At 42.2% G+C, this 20,854-nt stretch overlaps 1 protein-coding gene across 6 annotated transcripts in view; it reads left to right on the plus strand.

Moving 5' to 3' along the window:
• The window catches only part of ELAVL4 (ELAV like neuron-specific RNA binding protein 4), a 157,286-nt gene extending 136,766 nt beyond the window's left edge, over positions 1-20,520 (plus strand). For 5 of the 6 annotated variants that reach the window (XM_011926241.1, XM_011926244.1, XM_011926238.1 and 2 more), the window contains exons 4-7: positions 10,514-10,667; positions 12,337-12,562; positions 14,201-14,239; positions 17,583-20,520. In XM_011926241.1, the coding sequence (XP_011781631.1) occupies positions 10,514-10,667; positions 12,337-12,562; positions 14,201-14,239; positions 17,583-17,910 (747 nt within the window). In that variant the 3' untranslated portion in view covers positions 17,911-20,520. Of the gene's footprint in view, positions 1-10,513; positions 10,668-12,336; positions 12,563-14,200; positions 14,240-17,540 lie in introns of all 6 variants that reach the window. The other variant, XM_011926239.1, reaches the window with a different exon arrangement.
• The last annotated feature ends 334 nt before the right edge of the window (positions 20,521-20,854 follow it).

Here is a 20,854-nt window from a genome sequence, read left to right on the forward strand (position 1 = left end):
CTCTGGGAAGGAGAGTGCGCTCCTTCATTTCCACCTCTTCCTGTTGTGGTGCTGCTTAACCACTTCTCCATTTTCACTTTATTCTTCTAATACCACTAATGGTGCCTCTAGGGGTCTTTCCACACTTGAGCTTTGCAGGTTCCAGTTTGCCCCTCCCACTTCTTTCTCTTGCCAGGGGTCGTGGGGGAGCTGCGCCTCCCCCTCTCCTCCCTGCATCCACCAGCCTTGCTAAGGGCCTCCATTCCGCTGAGGCATCTTTTCTTTGCACTCAGCGTAAGCAATTATTTCTCCTATCACTGCTCTTAATGCTTTCCGGAGAGTTAGCAGATCATTTTTTGCTGATGGATATCACCCCACCCAGAAATGATGGACTGCCTCCCTCAGTCTTGTTAATAATAAAAAGGCATTTTCTCTCCTCCTCCATTATCGCTAGAGTCACAGCCTGGGCGAGAATGGTTCTCTGCCAAGGTCAGCAGGGGCGGCTGGATCACTGAATCCCCAGGGAGCCAAGAGAGAGCATGTGGCAATGCCAGCGGAAACCAGAGACACGTTTACCCCAGTTGTACTAGCAACCCTCTCTTTCTTGTGGGAGATTTTATTTGGCTGCTCAACTTCCCAATGCCCTGTTCACTTCCTTTGAGTGAATAATTTCAAATACAAGGATAGGAGTTGGAGAGATGGAAATATAGTTCCCCTCTTCTCTCTGCTCAGTGAAGGTGATATAATCCCAGTATCTTGAAGGTCATTCATAGTGTACTGTGTCTACATCTAAAAAGGAAATTAGACCAGTGTGGGTTGAGAAGACACTGGTTTTCAGAAGTACATGGAATGGGGTCTGAGGGCTTTAGCTGTCTACAAGTGTAAAAGAAGCCAACAGTGTGATGTGAGCTGCTTCAAAAAAAAAAAATCAGCACAACTTTGGCTGTGTTGGGAGAATTATGGACTCTATATCACAGAAAATAGTGGTCCTTTCTTGTCCACTCTGGTCAACCCATCCTAGTGTCTTATGTCCCATTCTCAGCTTCACATTTTTAAAAGATTGTCTAAAGGTGAATGACAAAGATGGGAAAGAAGTCTCTGCACCCACAAATTCACCTCACAATAGTCGCTTTTCTATTCTCTAGGAAAGAAAATTCTGCAGTGATCCTGAGGCATTAGTTTGATCCTATATTTCAAGAATCTGGGAAGAGAACCTGTGTAGATATCAGAGTAGAATGTTTGCCTTGGGTGGTGGTGAGGCTCCGGTCATCAGAAGCATTCCGATGAACTCATAAGGGATGCTGCAGAAGGGATTTCAGCCCCACAATGGAGTCTGACTAAATGATCCTAAAGGTCCCTTCTAGCGCTGAGATGCTATAATTTTGTGTTATTTCTGGTCATAGAACTGCTCTGTCCAGCATAGTATCCACTAGCAATATATAGCTATTTATATTTGAATTTAAATTAATTAAAATTTAATAAAATTCAAAGTTCAGTTTCTTAGTCATACTAGGCATGTTTGAAGTGCTCAGTAGCCGCTTGTACCTAATGGCTACCTATATTAGACGGCACAGATAAAGAACATTTTCCTGATCCCGAAAATTCTATAGGACAGTGTGGGCCTAAAACATCAGTGGCCCTGAGGATTAAAGACTCACTTCTTCACGGTGCTCATGCAGCCTCTGGTCAGGATGGCTGATCTGTCAATGATCAAAGAGCACCACACTCCTCTTCCTTCTCCCCTTTTGTCCATTCAAAAGAGCTCTGAGTTCAGATGGAAAATCAAGTTCCAGCTCTGTCAAAAACTGGTAAGGATGACCTTGGGCAACTTACTTTACTCTCTGAACTGGTTTCCTCATCTGCAAAATGATTTCTTCCAGTTCCAACAGTATAACTATAGTGTGATCTTTCTGGCTTGGTAACCTTTCAGGGAAAGTAACAGTTTGTGCCAAGCACACGGCTTTTATTTCACTGTCTGGATTAGTGTGGCATAGTGGAAACATCCCAGAACATGGAATTATATCCCAGTTTGTCTCTTAGTTCAGCTGTGTGTCCTTGAATAAGTACTTATCTCACTGAGCCAGAGTTTGTCATCTGGAAAATGGAACTAATGATATCTTGTAGGGAATCATAGCTTACAGTGGATGCTCAAGAAATGCTCCCCAGAATGAAGATGATGGTGAATGGTGCTATCCCTAAGGTGAAGAACATTACATGAGGAGAGGGGAGGACTTTTTTCCATCTACATGTTTCAGAGATGAGTAAGGCAGTAAAGAATGAGTCTGAATTTTACTAAGACTTGGGCAACATATGTAAAAAGCTTTGTATAGGGGAAAGTATTATAACTTCCAGGTGGCCACAGTAATCGTATCAGTCTTTTATAAAGCAGGAGCCAGGAGTTGCAGTTTAGTGAAGAGACTGAATCTGGGGTCCTGAGCGCAAAACCAGATATTCCACTAACCAGGCCATGAGACCTTTAGCAGAGCTCTCCCTTCTGGAGGTCACTAACTAGACAGAGAGAACTTAGTACGTACTAAGTATGCCTCTTTGATAATTTGATAGATATTTTAAAAGAAGTTGCAAGACACATGAATCTATCGTCATAGCTTTTCTGTTCTTTAAAAGAAATACTTATCTGGCCCACTGGGTGCCAGACACCCTTATGATATCTGTAGATACTCTTTAACTGCATGATTCTTTCTGGCTTCTTCATCATGTCAGAGTCAGCTCTTAGAAAATAAGCTAAAATCCACAGCATAAAGTATATGATACATTTCATTTCACTTGAGAGAGCATTTTTTTTGAGCTCTTGCCCTGATAAAGCTTTGAGACTAGATGCCACAGGGGTCTATGGAGATCACCAGAATGCTCAGACTCATAGGGCAGGTAAGGTGTTATCACAGATGCCTGCAATGGGAGGTAGGATAAGTGTAACTATTGCCATTGAAATATACTGCCTTGTATCTTCTGTGGAGTCAAAGGAGAGGAGAGTCATTTGTGCCTGGGCCTCATGGAGAAGGTGGCATTCAGTATGGGCCTAGAAAGATGGGCAGGAGTTTATTTTGACATGATGATGAACAAACAGCAAAACAAAGACATGGGAGTAGAAATTTTCTGGACATATTCAGAAAACTGTGACCATGTTTTTGTTTGAACTGGAACATAGGGTACATGAAGGGGTTGGCAGGAGATGAGAGGTTAGGCCAGATTCCAGAGGGTTTTGAATGCCCAGGTAAGGGGTTTAGACTCCCATCACAAAATGGCACAATCAGAACTCATTAGAGCCATTACCATCAAGTTTTACCTCTGATAAAAGAATAGCACATATTAGGTGGCAGGTAGGGGAAGTATAAAGAGTGGTGCTACATAAGCGGATGCCTGTCCTGTCTGTGGACAGGCCCATAGCCACAGGCACAGAGGTAAACTGATTCTCACAATCAAAGCTGCTGTTTCCAGGAAACAGTTGGCTTCTTTCTTCTGTCCCTGCTCCTAGAAGTGGGATTGTAGGTCCTTGAGAGGGTTTGTTCCTAGAAGGCCCTGACAGCATCAGAATCTGTTCTCTGATTCCATTCCTCTCATCTCCGCAGGGACTTGTCTTGCTCTGGGGAGTTTGTATGCGCTCAGAGAAAAGGGTGTTACAACAGATTGGGGAAAATCTGCAGCCTGATCTTCTGAAATGATTGGTTTGTGTATGTGTGTGTGTGTGTCTGTGTCTCCTCTGCTAGACTAATAGTCCTACATGTCAGGGACTGTTGTATTCATCTCTACACCCTTGGTGTCTAGCATAAGGCCTGATTACATAGCAAGTGTATCAAAGCCATTGTTTATTGAGCATTTACTGTGTGCCAGGCATTGTGCCTAGGAGTCTTAAATGCATTTTCTTGTTTAACCCTCAAACAGCTCTATTACAGAGCTTCTAAACTATGTATTCACGTGATGCAGCTGAGAAAGGTTAAGTAACTCACCCCATAGTCACACAGCTAGGTAATAAGGGTCAGGTTTCAAGTCCACATCTCTCCAACCCCAAAGCACTTGCTCTTAATTGCTTTCTCCTTTTCATTCTAGAGCAGGTGCTCACTTTCAGTTAAAGTAACATAAACAAGAACTTCTTTGGAGTGATTTGTCTCAAAATATAGTTACCCAGTACTCTAACTAGCACCTATCAATGAGACCCATAGGATAAGGGGTGGTAAGGCAGAAAAGATGGCCCTGGGGTATGAAGCTAGAATAATAATAGGAGAAGAATGGAAGCTACAGGGGAGACACATGTGAACTCAGTAGAAGGAAAATCTTTTCAACAATTAATGAGGCTGGGCATGGTGGCTCACACCTGTAATCCCTGCACTTTGGGAGGCCGAGGCAAGCAGATCATCTGAGGTCAGGAGTTCAAGACCAGCCTGGCCAAGATGGTGAAATTCCTCTTCTACTAAAAATACAAAATTAGCCAGGCATAGTGGCTCATGCCTGTGATCCCAGCTACTTGGGAGGCTGAGGCACGAGAATTGCTTGAACTCAGGATGCAGAGGTTGCAGTGAGCCAAGATGGTGCCACTGCACTCCAGCCTGGGTGACAGAGTAAGACTCAGTCTCAAAAAAAAAAAAAAATTAACGATGGCCAGCAGTAGTGTAGAATGCTGCATGAGGTGGTGAGCTTCCTGTCCTTGGAAATGTATAAATTGAGTGGTCGGCTGTCTTGGATCCTGCCCTAAACTTTTGGGGCCACTTCCAGCACCAAATTTCTGTGAAGCAGATTTCAGGAATATAACTTTCTGCTGAGTTCACCATTGCCACTGTATGTCACCTTTATGTGACACTATGTCTCCACTTACTATGAACCACAGTTATAGAAATTTGCAGTTTTGTGAACAGAATGCCTAGCTCATGAAAAAAATCCAGTCAGTGATAGAGGCCACGTCATTACTGTAATCCAGAGGGGCCCAACAAATGGCATTGCTGTTTTCCACATCCACGTTCTTTTTTTTTTTTTTTTTTGAGACAGAGTCTCACTCTGTCGCCCAGGCTGGAGTGCAGTGGCTGGATCTCAGCTCACTGCAACTCTGCCTCCCGGGTTTACGCCATTCTCCTGCCTCAGCCTCCTGGGTAGCTGGGACTACAGGCGCCCGCCACCTCGCCAGGCTAGCTTTTTTTTTGTTTTGTTTTGTTTTTTGTATTTTTTAGTAGAGATGGGGTTTCACCGTGTTAGCCAGGATGGTCTCGATCTCCTGACTTCATGATCCGCCCGTCTCGGCCTCCCAAAGTGCTGGGATTACAGGCTTGAGCCACCACGCCTGGCCTGGTACCCTTTCCTAAAAGAGAAAAATGTATGGAATCCTAAGGTCATCTTTATTGCCAATTAAGTCCTGGATGGGTTGCATGGACACAGTGGGCTCCATAACACTGAACTTTACACTTTTACAGACTGACACACCCTGTCACAAGTGCTCTAGATCCCACAGGCAGAGAGCAGGGCCTGCCCTCATAAGACAGAGCCTGGAACAGAATGTCTGCTTCCAGCTGGCGTCTGGCTCCCAGAAGGAAAGAAGCAGGCAGCATCTGAACCTCACATGCCTATTTCTTTTCTTGAAGCCTCCATTCAGCAGAGTCACTCCTTTTCCATGGAGAAGAGTGGGTGAAGGGATAGCAACAGGCCTGGTCTGTTACTACAGAGGGTTCTCTCCGCATGGAAGGAAACACTGGGAGTAGGAAATGAGTATCTCCCTGTTGGAAGCAGCCCTCTGTATTGCGTGCTTCATTTCTTTCCTTTCCTTTCCAGACTAGGATTCTTGAAGCAGAGACACTCCCAGCACCCATCCCAGGGCCTGGCACACAGTAGATGTTTAGGAAGAGGAGGAATGAATGAACTCCCATCTTCTAGTGACAGTGTTTTTCTAAAGAAGCAATTTTCTGGGGCTGAAAAGGATGCCTTTTCCCTCTCATTTTATCCTCCTCATTGCACCCAACATGCCTTTATCGTGTTTTCCATGTCCTCACCCTTTTCTGTATTATGGAGGACAGAGAAGGAGTGAGATGTTGCTGGATGATTCAGGGAACATTTTTCCTCAGGTCATGCTGTTCTTCCCACCCTTCCCAGGCCAAGCCCTGTGTATGAACAGGTAAAGGGAGTTGTGGATGCTGCATGGGAAGAGGCAGCCCCAAGCCCTGGTCCTGATACCCAATCTGTGATGCATGACAATGCCTGCCTTACCCACCTTGGTGAGATTTGCTGACGGCAGAATTGGGAAGTCACTTTGGAAAGCGGAAAGTACTTTGTCGGCATAAAGCAGTGGGATCTGTGGAAATGTGTTAGAGGACATTCCTGTCAGTTAAGTGGTAAAAGATGGTCCAGACCCCACCAGGCTGGCAGAGGAGGGCAGTGCCTCTACAGGCATTCCCTGGTAGTGTTCCACATGTTTTTGTTTTTGGTTTTGGTGAAATTGGAGGTTATGTCCCAATGGGAGATAGATTCCCAGGCTGGCCTACAAAAGCCTGTATGACTCATCACATAATAATATGTGTAAGTATCTACTAAGTTCTAGGTATGTGCTGGACATATTAAATACATTATCTCAGTTCTTACAATAACCCATCAAAGGATAATTGACCCCCTTTTTACCAGCAAAGATGTTGAGACTTATCAAGATCAAATTACTTGCCCAAAGTCATGCAGCTAGTGAGTACTGGAGCTGACCCACAGTCAGGGATCATAAGCATGATGCTATAGCATCCTTCTGGTGGAGGATGGGAACACTGTGAGCACCAGGGATGGGGAGAGCTGAGGAGCTTGGAGGGACTGCAGATCTTCCATGGAGATCATCTGTAAAGTCAGCTGCTCACAGTCACCTGGCTTTGAGCCACCCCTACCCAGAGAGAGGAGTGGCTTCTTCACTCCCAGCTCAGAGTTCCAGAGGGAGGTCAGTGCTGGCTTAGAGATGCCAGTCTTGTCTTCAGAGATTCTGGAGGAATGAAGCAAACACGATCCTGACTGAGGCAAGGGGTGTTCTCCAGGGTGCTGGCTCCAGTGTCGGAAGTCCTGTGACTCCAGGCCACTGGGCCAGGGGGATTAATATGCCATCAATTCTGACCCTCTACAGCGGCTGAAAATTCACAATTTTTTGGAAATCTTTCAGCCTAACCAAGGACCTGACAACTGTAGTCATTCAGTTAGAATTTAATACTTGTATATGGAAAGTTGAAACTTTTACATACTAGGATGAACATTTGGATATTCAATGTGGGAATATCTCTTTTCTGTCATTTTTATCTGTCCTAACCCCACAGGTTTCATGGACAGGGGACTAAGAGAACAATAGACTTAAGGTTCCATATAGGTGAGAAATACTAAACAGGAATTAGACTTGGTATAGAATGACTGATGTGCTGTTCACCTTTGGGATTTGTTGCTGCCTTTGGGGATTTAGGGTCTGTGTCTGGAGATGTGTTGCAGTAATTCTCCCTGGCTGAGATTCTACCTGTGTTGGAATCAACTTTTGGGGAAATGGTTTTTGTTGTGTCACCAACTTTCAAGTGCCAGCTCCTCTTCCCTGGCAGGGTTCACCCAGTTCCCTCTGTACCCTAGCTCTGACTGTGCAGAACTAATGGGAGTTAAGGTCATGACTATCCATTATGCATTTATTGGGTGCCAGGTACGGTGCTAAGCCCTCGATCTTCATCACCTCATTTGTCGTAACGATAGAGGAAGGCTATTAGCAGGCCACCATTCCCTGACTCCACCACCACCTTTCTCACCACCAGAGCTCAGCTCTGTCTCCTTCCTGGCCCTTTTAACCTTTGATTAATCTCTCCTTCCTCTGTGTTTCAGTCACACTCATACGTATCCCTGGCATAACACACACATCTTGTGGCACTGTGATAATTAGTCTGTATGTTTACTCATCCATTCTTCTGTTCAACATATTTTATTGAGTGCCTCCTGTGTGTTGTCTGTTGCCCTTTTTGGACTTGGAGTTCCTTTACAGCAAGAGACCATGCCTTGTTCTTGCTGTGTTCCCAGCACATACCACTGTACCTGGCTCACAGTAGATCCTGAGGAAATATTTGCTAAGAGAAGGCCTCTATGTGATGTCTAGTCCTAGAACAATCTTCTTGCAGTCCTTCCAACCCCAGGCACTGGAAAATGGGAAATTTGTCCCTTAGCTCTTAGCTTGGTGGAGAAACGCAGCTGGGATTCTGGGTGCCTGACTCTTCAGAGGTCCACCTTACTAGAGCTACAGTTAACTCCAAAGAGCCAGTAATGCCAGCATCATTTCCCATGAGCTGTGGGTGTTTATTCATTTTTTTTTTCAGTAGGTATTGAACACTCGATAGGTATCAGGCTATGTGCTGGGAGCTAGAGCCACAGAGTTGAATAAGACACACACACACACACACAAGACCTACAACCTAAAGAGATCATCAGCCTCAATGGAGAGGTGATGAGTTAAGGTTGAAACAGGTTAAGTACCATGGTTCATTGAGAGCACTGCTGAGGAGATTATTTAGGAGAAGGTGAGATTAGAGAAAGCTGCCTAGAGAAGATGTCATTTGATCTGAGCCCTGAAGAGGAGTAGGATTTGGACTTGAGGAAGTAGGTAGAAAAAAATTGTCTGTATGAGCAATGGCATAAAAGTGGTAGGTTGTGTTTTGAGGGAGCACAATTCAGATAATTAATTCGTCAGTAATTGGCAGGGTGAAACAAGGGTAACCCTCATTGCCATGGGCATATCACTACGATGTTTTTATTTCCTTCTCCTACCACTTCTTCCTCCTACTCAAAAAATGGTTCTGCTATTGACAGACTTGGTCCCTTAAAAAGCAGGGGTGGGAGAACCTTCCGTGGAGTGAAACTCTGTCCAGTCACATGGGGTTCCTAGTCCTTCAGCCCACACCCAAATGCACACACTGGGACCCTGTGTATAAAGGCCCCTGTACCTCTCAGCCATGTGCTGGGAAGGAGCCTCCAGAGGCCTCCCAGCCCACCCATGAGTTTCTAGAAGATGGAGATACTGAAGGCAGCTGCCTCACTCCATCAGCAGGAGGAGGCCAGCGAGGCAGATTAGTCACTCACATCATTTTATCTGTTGAGTCAACATCTATTTTTAGGTATGGAACCCATAAAGGGACCTGGCATGTCTGTCATGGAAAGGGGGAGAGTGCCATGGATGAGGGTTCTGCTCATCCTTCATCTTCTTTGCTAGACCCATTCCCTTCCCTGAAGGTCACAGAAGCAAGGCCCACTTTACTGCTGGAGGTTTAGGTCTTAATGTCAAAGGTCTGGTTTAACGTGTTCAATTCCTTTTGCACACATGCTTTTGTGTGTGTGCACACACACACACACTCTCACCCCTACAGTCTTAATAGGTCTTATGAATCAGTTATATGGATTAAATAAAACTTCCAACTGAAAAATGCTAAGGCATATAGGTCTCTTCCTGTCCAACGTTGTCAGATGTGCTCTGAAATGACTGTTTTCATCATCTATTCTGAGCCATAACCACCCCAGAAATAGCTTTAGCAGGAAAGTGCTTTTGTTAGACTAGCTGTAAATTATATTTCAAATGTCTGATGTTGTTTTCTTAAAAAATAAATAAATAAGTAAATGAAAGTCTAAAATTAATGACTGCTGGGGTTTGCTTTGCTTATGTGTACTGCTACAGATTTGGCTTCTTGCAGATGGAATTTCAGATCTGTTTACACTTCTGTGTTAGCTTTTTGGGGGAAAAAAAGCAGTTGAGAGATCTGGGAGGACAAATTTACAAAGTCGAACTTATTATAACCATTGGTGAGGCTCTCTTCTCTCTCTCTACTGCCCTTTCCCTCCCTCCTTTCCATCGTGCCCCCATTTTGTTTGTTGTGGTTTTTATCTGCCCTGCTTCAAAGTTAGAGGCAACTGGTCCTTGCAGATGTGACGACAAGGTCACATATCTAGTTTCGCAAGCAGATTTTCATTCAGCCCTATTTCACCAGCACTTTGTCATTCGTTGAAGAGCAGACCTCTTGGGAGCAGACTGGAGCAACACAAAGGATGGAACAGAAAAAAATCTTGCAGAAAACCTGATTGCTTTTATGTATTCAGGAAGAAGGGGATGGGGGTAGGGAGGGTGGCAAGGAGAGAAATGTGCAGAGCAGAATTCATGAGGTTTTTTTTTTTTTTTTTGGTTTATTCAAAGATTATTATGTGTTGGATACAGTAAATCATCTATACACCCACATCCAGGAGGTAAATCTTCAGAACTCCATGCGTGGGTAGCTCTGCATTTAACAGCTGCCATACAGTAGCTATTTTGTTCTGCACTTAGAGACCCTTATCTGTGCATTTGTTTTAAGTTATCATCAACTCTCCTCTTGCTCCTCTATTGTTGTTCTCCTGGTTCTCATTACTATTAGAAGAGTAGCTAAAAATCTGAACTACTGAGTGATTTAAACTGACACAATTAGTTGTAACGGTAGATGAGGGACTGTCATCTTGTTTGTGGACTCGGCGTCTACTCTGAGGGTGATTGCCTATAATGGAATTAGCTCCTCTTGCCTTTCCCTAGGTCTCATATGCTCGTCCGAGCTCTGCCTCAATCAGGGATGCTAACCTCTATGTTAGCGGCCTTCCCAAAACCATGACCCAGAAGGAACTGGAGCAGCTTTTCTCGCAATACGGCCGTATCATCACCTCACGAATCCTGGTTGATCAAGTCACAGGTTAAGTGTTTCTTTGTAATTTCTTTCTGTGTATATCAATGTCATCAGCCCTGTTACTCATAAGAGCAGAAGGTTGATGGCTGCTTAAGGCAGATGATATGGATCATGAATAGACAGATTTTTGACTTGGAAGAAAGACTTCTTATCGGTCAACTGCCCAAATTTAAAATGGGCCATCTTGGGAGGTAGGAGTTCTCCATCATGGGACTTGTTTTAGCAGCAGCTAAACTACTTGGCAGGGTTGTAAAAAGGATTCAGGCATCAGGTTGAGAGTCGAACTGTATGACCTTCAAAGTCTTTTTCAGCCCTCAACCAAATAACATTACTTTTGTATGTGAAAAGAACCTACATGCGTAGCTATAACTTCAACTGATGGCATTATAGAGTTAGGAATTGTCCCATTTCACACATGAGAAAACAGGCTGAAAGCGGGGAATCTAACTCCCCAAAGCTAGTGAGTAGCAGTACAGGGATCTGGTACTGGGGTTCTTTGTCCACAATACAGGCAGTACAGGGATCTGGTACTGGGGTTCTTTGTCCACAATAAAGAAAGGCAGCCACCACCTCTCAGTAAGAAATGTCAGGTACTCTAGGTTGCATTTTTAATGACAAGGTGTTTTCGCCTACCTCCAATTTGATTCCAATTTAGAACTCACCCCCTGAGAATAGTTTAGCACGTTTATCATGTGATTAATGAGACAAACCTTCACAGAACTTGGCTCTGCCCCAGACATTGTTCAGGCAGACACTGGAGACCAAGAATGAAGCAGGCACTGCTGCACCCTTACAGGACTCCAGTGTGGAGTCCAAATACTTGCTAGAAGCTGTCAAGTGCCCCTGAGAGCTCAGGAGAAGGTGTGCCATGCCTGGTGGGAATTGCTGGGAAGGCCCCATTGAGGAGGCAACGTTTGATTAGGGGTTGGGAGGATGTTTCAAAGCTATCCAGCAAAGAAGGAGGGACAGAGCATTCTAGGTGGAGAGGAGAGCATAACCCAAGGCATGGAATCGAGGAACAACACAGTCTATTCAAGGAACATCAGGCAGTTCATGGTGGCTGGTGTGAGCCCCAATAGGGAATTTGGGGCCAGATTGTCAGAGGCATTGAATCCTGTACCAATAAGTCTAGAGTTTATCTGGGTGCAGAATGGAGCCATGGAAGGGTATTTTGTAGGTTTTGTTTGTTTTTCATTTTAGAATGGGAGTCAGTGAAGAATAGGTACTATGTACAAGGTACAAAATTTAAAAAGTACAAAAGAGCTATAGAAGATGTTTTTAAAGTATGTGATGTGGTCAGAGTTCACTTTTCAAATAGATTGCACACTCACTACATGTGGAGGACATATGAGAAGACTAGAAACTGGACTGTGAGTGATCAGTTATAGTAACTTTTGGGAGGTGAGGATGGAGCATAGCAGTGGTAGAGGACCAGAAGGGCCAGATGAAAGAGATCCCTATGTTCTATGGCGGGGAGGCATCAGTCCAGAGCCATGATGGCAGGAATGCAGGTAAATGTGTTTTAATGGGTGAGAGAGATCAGGGAGCTGGGCTCAGCCGTGGCCCCACAAGTGGGTTTACTCCTCACACAATATCCATCGGACCCATCTCTTCCCAAAGATGTTTACCAGTTTGGTGTGTTCACTCTTTACAAAGGCTCTTTCTCTTTCCCCAGGAGTGTCCAGAGGAGTGGGATTCATCCGCTTTGATAAGAGGATCGAGGCAGAAGAAGCCATCAAAGGGCTGAATGGCCAGAAGCCCAGCGGTGCTACGGAACCGATTACTGTGAAGTTTGCCAACAACCCCAGCCAGAAGTCCAGCCAGGCCCTGCTCTCCCAGCTCTACCAGTCCCCCAACCGGCGCTACCCAGGTCCGCTTCACCACCAGGCTCAGAGGTTCAGGTAGGCATGCCCAAGAGGAAGAAGCCCTGCTACAGGGGTTCAGAGCTGGGCAAGAGCCAGGGAAGCCCATGGTCCTGACAAATGGGGCAAGGGTAAAAGCTTCTACCACCAGGAATCAGTGTGCAAAACTCCCCCCAAGCCTCAGTTTCCATTCCTGTAAAATGAGACAGTTGGAACAGATGCCCTTCTAAGCCCTTTTCCAATTTACTGCTGTGACTGTATAAACTTCAGATTCTTTGGTAGAAACAAAATTTCTGTATTTAACCAAACATGAAGGTTCAGTTTCAACAACAGTTTATCACAGATCAGTGACCACATTCAGCAGATTAGACTTAAGGCTGGACAGTGGCTTTTAATAAATTTAAAAAATAGACCATAAGGCAGATCCTTGCCAGAAGGAGTGGTTTTTCCTGTCTTCTTTTCCCTCGGCGGGTAACTCTGTTGAGTTCGGGGGACGGGGAACTGTCTAAGGTGTTAATCTTATTATGTTAAGTCAGTAGATTCTGGGAAGATAGGGAGGAAGATCCTGTCCAAGCCTGATTAGTGTTTATTTCGAGTACCCAACTCCCAGGAAGCTCCTGGGGCAGGGGGCATCGCCCTTCTCCTGGGACTTTTCTAAAAGACAGGTTTCTCTCCATGAAGGCAGTATGACCTTGACTGGTCTCGATTATACAAGAGATCAAAATATTTTTGACTTACCCGTGATAAATTCTAAACAATTATTTTGTTCCACACCACATCCCAACCTCCCTTTGATGAAAATGTTTTTCTCTTTGAGAAACTTCACGTGGGAAACAGTAGGTCCTTCTATCTAGGATAGTATGCTCCATCTGGCTACATGAGAAAAATCATCCTCTTTCGTGTCCTCCTATGCCCTGTGAATTTGAAATGGTTAATGATTTCATGAAGAGACCAAGTAATCTAATTTTTATTTTGCATGAGAGCACATGCAGTATTTATGTAAAAGCCTCTCCAGCAGACTTCTAATGGTGGAAACTATAGTTACTACTGCCCTGTGGTGTGAATAGCTTGTCCCCAAGTAAGGTACTGAATGTGAGGAAGATTATAGCATAATGGCAGTTTGCTGGGAGGTGCTATCAGGCAGTAAACAGTAAGCTACTTTTTAAAAATCTTAACCTGCAAACTCCCCCCTGCCTCCCAAAAATGTGTGTAGTAAAATGATTTAGTTAATATAGCAAGGCTAACAGAAAATATCCATTCCGATACATATTGTGTGCCTGTGTATTGTTAATCTGGAACAGAGACCTTTATTTACAAGTTTAATTATAGTAAAAAGGTGAACAATTTAATAAGCCCCCGCTTTGAAAAATTTCACATACAATGTAAAACAAAATCCACACAAACGTTCTGAGAGGTGGGGGGAATGGTATTAATTCAGATCTTGAAAGAAAGGGAGATTCGTTAGACACTTGCTTTAAACTCTAGCATTGACCTGAACATGAATTACTTGCAGTTAGAGACAGAAAAGGGGGAAACTACCGGTGGAGAGACTCCCAAGCAGTGGGGAAAGTTGTTGAGCTTTTCTTCTTTGAAAATGGAGCATTCTTATTAATAGTTCCATTGAGCGATCTTGCCATCTGTGAGGCATTAACCCAGAGACCCTCCTTCTCTTTGCAGGCTGGACAATTTGCTTAATATGGCCTATGGCGTAAAGAGGTAATTAAAACTCCACAGATTGCCAGATGTCCATGTTGGCACAGACTGGGGCTAGAATTTTTTTTTTTTTTTAATTCACTAACTTTACTTTAAAAAAAAAAAAATTCCTCCTTTTTCTTCCACCAGCATGTCAAATTCTTAATTTTAATTTCGGACCTCAGTTGATTTTGTTTCTTTTAGGGCACACAAAATGTATTTGTGTGTTTCACTTTTTCTTTTATTTGCAGGTAGGCTTCTCCTATGGTTCAGGTGCCACAGCTACCAAACCCTTAATAATCTGGTCCTTTGAATGGCTCCCCTAAGGGGAAAGGCTCCGACTCTTTGCTGGCTGGTTTTGCAAACTTGCAGAGCAAACTGTTTTGCATTAGCAGTGCCAAGATTCAGTTAAGAGGGCAGATTCCAACAAATCAGAATTAGAACATTTTGCTAATTGTGGTTGACAATCTTATGATTTTTCAGTAGAAAAATTAGATTTTGGACTACCAGCTCTGGCCAAAGGATAAACAAACACAAGGATGACTTTCTTACTCCTGCCCCCACTTCAGTGTGCATTTCAGAGCACATCCTGAGAATGAAGTGTATCTGTGTGCACCTCAACCAGGGGTTTCTTTTGTTACAGGTTTTAACAGTTATTATAAATCCTCCCTTGGTTATATGTTACGTGTGTTTTAAACTTGCTGTTCCTTTCACTGAAAGGCTTTTTGTGGGGTTGGGGTCCCAGAGTCAAGGCTTTTGGGGCTCTCTGAATGCAGATTGAAAGGTTTTTCAGACCCAGTGTGAAATCTGAATCTTGGAAAGTTGGGTGTGTGATGTCACTGTGTCCATGAGATTCCCATATGTGCTTCTGATAAGCTCCACTGCACTGCTAGGGACATAGTGTCTTCATCATCTTGCTCAGTAGAGCTGCACACTTTAATTCCCCTTCCTACAGTCAAGGCAAAGAGATGTAGTCTTTAATAGTCCACATCACACTCCCAGTTCTTTCACTGGCCATGCATGGTAAGTACCCTGACTCTGGGAACTGGTGCACAGTAGAGGAAGTAACCTGACTGCAGACTTCACTTTAGAGGACCAGCCTCTCAAATCTCAATCCCAACATCAATGAAGATAACTATGAGTTATCTCCACATTTCCAGCACACTGTATGCCTGTTCCCAGGGATTTTACATCTTTCCTAGCTCTCTCATTCCTTTGCTCCTCTCTGACATTAGTGAGGTGGTGCTAAATGTTATGAAAAGAGAAATGCTTATAACATAGATAAGATAGGGGAAGACACAGCTGTGGTAGGCCTGCCACCACCTCCTCCACTGCCCCACCCAGAGTAAACATCACTAGCTGATAATAGCATTCTCTTTTCCTATTGAACCCAGATTTGGATTTAGAATGCTTCCTACCAAAATGCCGCAATTAACTGTCACCAACTAGGATAAAGGCTGTACTTGCAATCCCTTTGCTAGCCCTAACCTTTGACTTATAATAAATACTTAGCTGTTTTCCACCTATAAACAGAAAGAGGTCAATTCACCAGGGTCAACTTACCTAGTTGGAGGAGAGAAGATTAAAACGACAATCTTCAGAAATGATACAAGTTACAAATTGTCATGGATTTGCACTTCTAAGAATCTACACCATGATATTTTTTGGCTTTTTCTTGTTAATTGTTTTTAAACAAGAAAGAAGATTGACTTAGTGAATAATAGCAAAAATATTGTCTATTGAGTCGTTAGATTTAGCATATATTCAGTAGCCATTTGATTATCCAAATTCTAGTTAGATACGGAACTATTCTTTAACAGGACTTTCAGATCTCCAAGAATATTTGCTTATTTTTAAAAACAGTTGTAGCTCACACTTTACACCATGCTCGTCCCTAGTTTTTGCTTTCTCTCCTTTTCCTATCTCCCCCAGTAAAACCCTGGCCAAATGAAAAGCAAGAAACTATCCAATGTATAGCATCAAAAATCCCTATATAAGATCATGCCTGTAATCCCAGCACTTTGGGAGGCCAAGGTGGGTGGATCACCTGAGGTCAGAAGTTCAAGACCAGCCTGGCCAACATGGCAAAACCCTGTCTCTACTAAAAATACAAAATTATCAGCCATGCATGGCAGTGCGTGCCTGTAGTCCCAGCTACTCAGGAGGCTGAGGCACGAGAATCACTTGAATCCGGGAGGCAGAGGTTACAGTGAGCCGAGACAGCACCACTGCACTCCAGCCTGGGTGACAGAGTGAGACTCCATCTCAAAAATAAAAAATAAAAAATCCCTATATAAGCTTTGATGTGAAACAAGACATTAACAAATATTGTTCTGCTGTAGGCACTGGTAACCTAGTTGTTTCAACTGGTGCATCCATCACAAATCACACAAGGATTTATTTCATCAGACAGTGAATCAAATTTAAAGGGTCATTTTTTTCTTTTCAGGATTACACAAAAACTGAGAAGATTTCTAAGCCTAATACAAAAGCAGTTGTAATAGGGCAAATAATAATTTTATGCTTTTCTAATGTACAGCAATTCAAGATATATAAATGCACAAACCACTTGAAGTCTTGCTCCAATGATGCTTAGGAATAAATTCCAGATAACAAAGCATAAAGGAGTAATACATCTTTATTATTATTGCTTGAGTTTGTAGGGGAAGCCCTTTTGGATAAATGCTAAATGAAACATGAACCACCCATCTGTTTAATAGCAAGACATGCCTGTTCATTGTCACGTATCTCCATCCTCACCAAGAAACCTTTGACAACCATAGGTCAAGGGAATGCAAAAATGGTAGACTTAAGCACTTTAGGGCCATCTCCTAATCTGCCTTTAAAAAAAAAATGAAATTTCCCAAGCACTGGCCAAAGTTAGTCACTTATTCAACCAATAAATATTTATTGAGCATTTTCTATGTGTCACTGTATCTGTGAGATTCCCATATGTGCTCCACTGAATAAACAAATAGAGCCACAGAATGAATGAAATAGACCCTTTCCTCCAAGAGCACATTGTCTATTGTTGGGGTGGGGTGGAGTCAGGGTGGGGTGTGCTCTGAGCATCTACTGTGATAGAACTATTATAGAGCCTTGCTCTGGGAGCCCTGGGATTCCCTCATGGTTTTTAGAAATTGACCTAGATCTTTCTCTCAGCATGAACATACCCTAGCCAGTCAAGCCATTCCCATCAGAGGAAATGACATAGACATTAGTTTTTACATTTTGGTTTTTAAACCCTGAAGACTCTCCTGCAAACACTCACTCAGCCCTCTGCCCCGTGTCTGTGTCTGTGCATCTGTGTGTTATCCTTGGTCAGACTGATGTCTGGACCAGTCCCCCCTTCTGCTTGTCCCCCCAGGTTCTCCCCAATTACCATTGATGGAATGACAAGCCTTGTGGGAATGAACATCCCTGGTCACACAGGAACTGGGTGGTGCATCTTTGTCTACAACCTGTCCCCTGACTCCGATGAGAGTGTCCTCTGGCAGCTCTTTGGCCCCTTTGGAGCAGTGAACAACGTCAAGGTGATCCGTGACTTCAACACCAACAAGTGCAAGGGATTTGGCTTTGTCACCATGACCAACTATGATGAGGCGGCCATGGCCATCGCCAGCCTCAACGGGTACCGCCTGGGAGACAGAGTGTTGCAAGTTTCCTTTAAAACCAACAAAGCCCACAAGTCCTGAATTTCCCATTCTTACTTACTAAAATATATATAGAAATATATACGAACAAAACACACGCGCGCACACACACACATACACAAAAGAGAGAGAAACAAACTTTTCAAGGCTTATATTCAACCATGGACTTTATAAGCCAGTGTTGCCTAAGTATTAAAACATTGGATTATCCTGAGGTGTACCAGGAAAGGATTTTATAATGCTTAGAAAAAAAGAAAAAAAAAAACAAAAAAATACCTTTGATGCATTGAATGTTCTTTCATAGCTGTCGTTGTTGAATATAATATACATAGATAGCGATGTGCAGGGATTTTTACCCAGCCAGCTAACTTTACTACCTTCCTTGAAGGTGGATCTTTTTAAGATGACCATTCGCTCATTTGAAGAAGAAAAACAAAAAACAAAAAAAAAAATAAAAATAAAACAATTTTTACAAAGTAATGGGATTCAAAGAAAGGAAAAAAAGATTCTTCTTTTTTGTCAAAATGTCGATCCAATCAGATTGGTAAAAACCCCCACACAAATTAAAGAGGAATAATAAAAATTGCAAAAATAAAAAAAAAAACTTTTGCAAATTTTTTTATTTTTCCTTTTTTCTTTTATATCATGTGAACTAAAACAGTCTTCTGTTAGGGGATGGGGGCAAGGGGGATACCTGATGACATTAACAATTTAATAACATTAACATTGTTGCCAAAGAGGTGGTCTCTTTGCTGAAAATGGGTTTCAAGAAAAATCTATTTTTATAAAATATAAAGAATTTTTACAAGAGAATCTGGATTTGAGAAAAAAATATTTTGACTGGCTAATTTAGGGGAAATTGACAACTTTGTCGCGTTCATACTGCACTGGTAACTTTTTAGAGATCAAGATGTGTGTTTTAAACTGGATTCGTAGACTGTTTTTTGAAGGATGGGCTATAAACAGATGATCTTCATATCTTTTCATAGCATGTAATAATAATTAAAAAACAATTATTAATTAATAGGGGAAAGGAGTGTTCGTTCTACCCAGGGTACCACAGTTCCCCACAGTCAAAACCCAAAAGCAAGGAGATAAGTTGAAAGACAGTTTTTCTTTAAGTCATCAGTATGGGATGTCAGCAGAACAAAAATTAAAAAGATTAATTTTCCTTTTGATCTAAAACTTCCTTAGTTTGAGCAGTAGGTGCTACGAAATTATTTACATATCTTAGTATCATAGTTAAATGTAATGTGTTTAGAAGAGGAAAACAAAAGATACATTTGCTTTAAATTCATTAAGAAATTTTGAAATTCACTTTGTAGCCCATGCTGATAGAATTGGGCTGTGTTGGTACATTTGAAACACTGTTTATGTTGCTTGAAACACTTATTTATTTAATCGCCGATGTGATGATGCCTATGGCCGAGATCAAATATAGCTAGATTGGCTAGACTACTTATTTGTTTACTTAAACTATGGGAAGAAGCATATTATTGTGTCATTCTGTTGTGTGTGTATGTGTATATACAATATAAATATATATATATAAAGTTATTTTTTCTTTGGGTTAATTTATTATAAGTTGTAACACTTGGCTAGTTTTGTTTGTATATGTCTTAAAATGTTTTCTTATGATATTTAAGTGACAGTTAAAGAGGTATCAAGGTAACTTGTGTAGAACTATTGTTTGATATATTGTCATGTTTGTTGTGAATATTTTTTCTTACTGCACAGTAGAAAAATAAAAACAACTGAGTCTTTATTTTAATGTAACTCAGATTGGGGAAAACAAACAGAGCTAAGGGAACAAAATGACTGAGGGAGCACTCTCCCACGTCCAGTGCACTGATCATTTTAGTATGTTTGTGCTTTGTACGGTTATATATTTAAAACAAAAACAAAACAAAAAAATACAAGGGTTCATGCTCTTCCCTGGGTAATAGAAACAGTTACTCGCTATGCATAATCTAGTTGATAGTTAAATTTGCTATTGCTTTTCTTGTCTTGTTATATAAAATCTTTTCAATACAAGTTTAGTCTTAATGGTAATAAAACGTTATGGTTATTTATAACTTGTGCTTATTTTGTGCATTTTTTCCCATGCTGAACCCACTAAGTGCATGTAGACAGGACTGTTGTTCTCACACTGAAGAGGCAAACTTTGTAGTAGTCGTCGTAGTGGTAGACAGATTACGAATACCAAGGCTGCATCATAGACTCCTCCTTTAAATTTTTTTTCTGTTTTTTTTTCCTCTTTTCGGTTTTGGATGTAACACCAGATTTCAGTTCAGAGAACACTCGTTCAACATTCAGGGAAACCTTTTTACGTCACCTGCTATGAATGAACGCAGTTTGCTGGCAAAGTTTTGATGCATTTGCTAAGCATTAGTGGGAAAGGCATGCCAAAATCTTCTCTATAATGTGTTCAATCTTGGGGGAAAAAAAAAGGAAAAAAAATCTTAGGACCAGGCAGTTGTATACTTTAGTTATTAATGAATGACTTCATGTTAATCTTGCTAGTTTAGATGATTTCCAAGGGAAAGTATTGTAAATGTTTTTTTTTTCATAATCTTGTTGTGTTTGAATTATTTGTACTTTATCTGTCCAGACAATAAATGAAAGTGTGTAGAATGGATTTGATTTCCCAAATTTTTAAATGTGTTTATTTACACTTTTTTTCTGTACCATCTTCAGAGTTCCCAATATTTTAGCCCAGTCCCTGAAAATCAGCTCGATATTCAGAAGTCACTGTTCTGGTTCCATGCTATTAAAAGTGTGGTGGTCTGCAACCAGCAGCATCAGCATCATCTGGGAGCTTCTTAGAAATGTAGAATCTGCATTTAACCACATACCCAGGTGAATGAATCACTGGTCCTTTCAAGTTTAAGGAGCACTGCCCCGGTTGATAAGCCAGAACACTTGGCCTTACCTTTGGTGTTATGATACATTAGCACCTGTTAGTCATTTATAAGAAGGCTTGTGA

This window comes from Colobus angolensis, unplaced genomic scaffold (assembly GCF_000951035.1).
Source record: "Colobus angolensis palliatus isolate OR3802 unplaced genomic scaffold, Cang.pa_1.0 Scaffold68, whole genome shotgun sequence".
Taxonomy (NCBI): domain Eukaryota; kingdom Metazoa; phylum Chordata; class Mammalia; order Primates; family Cercopithecidae; genus Colobus; species Colobus angolensis.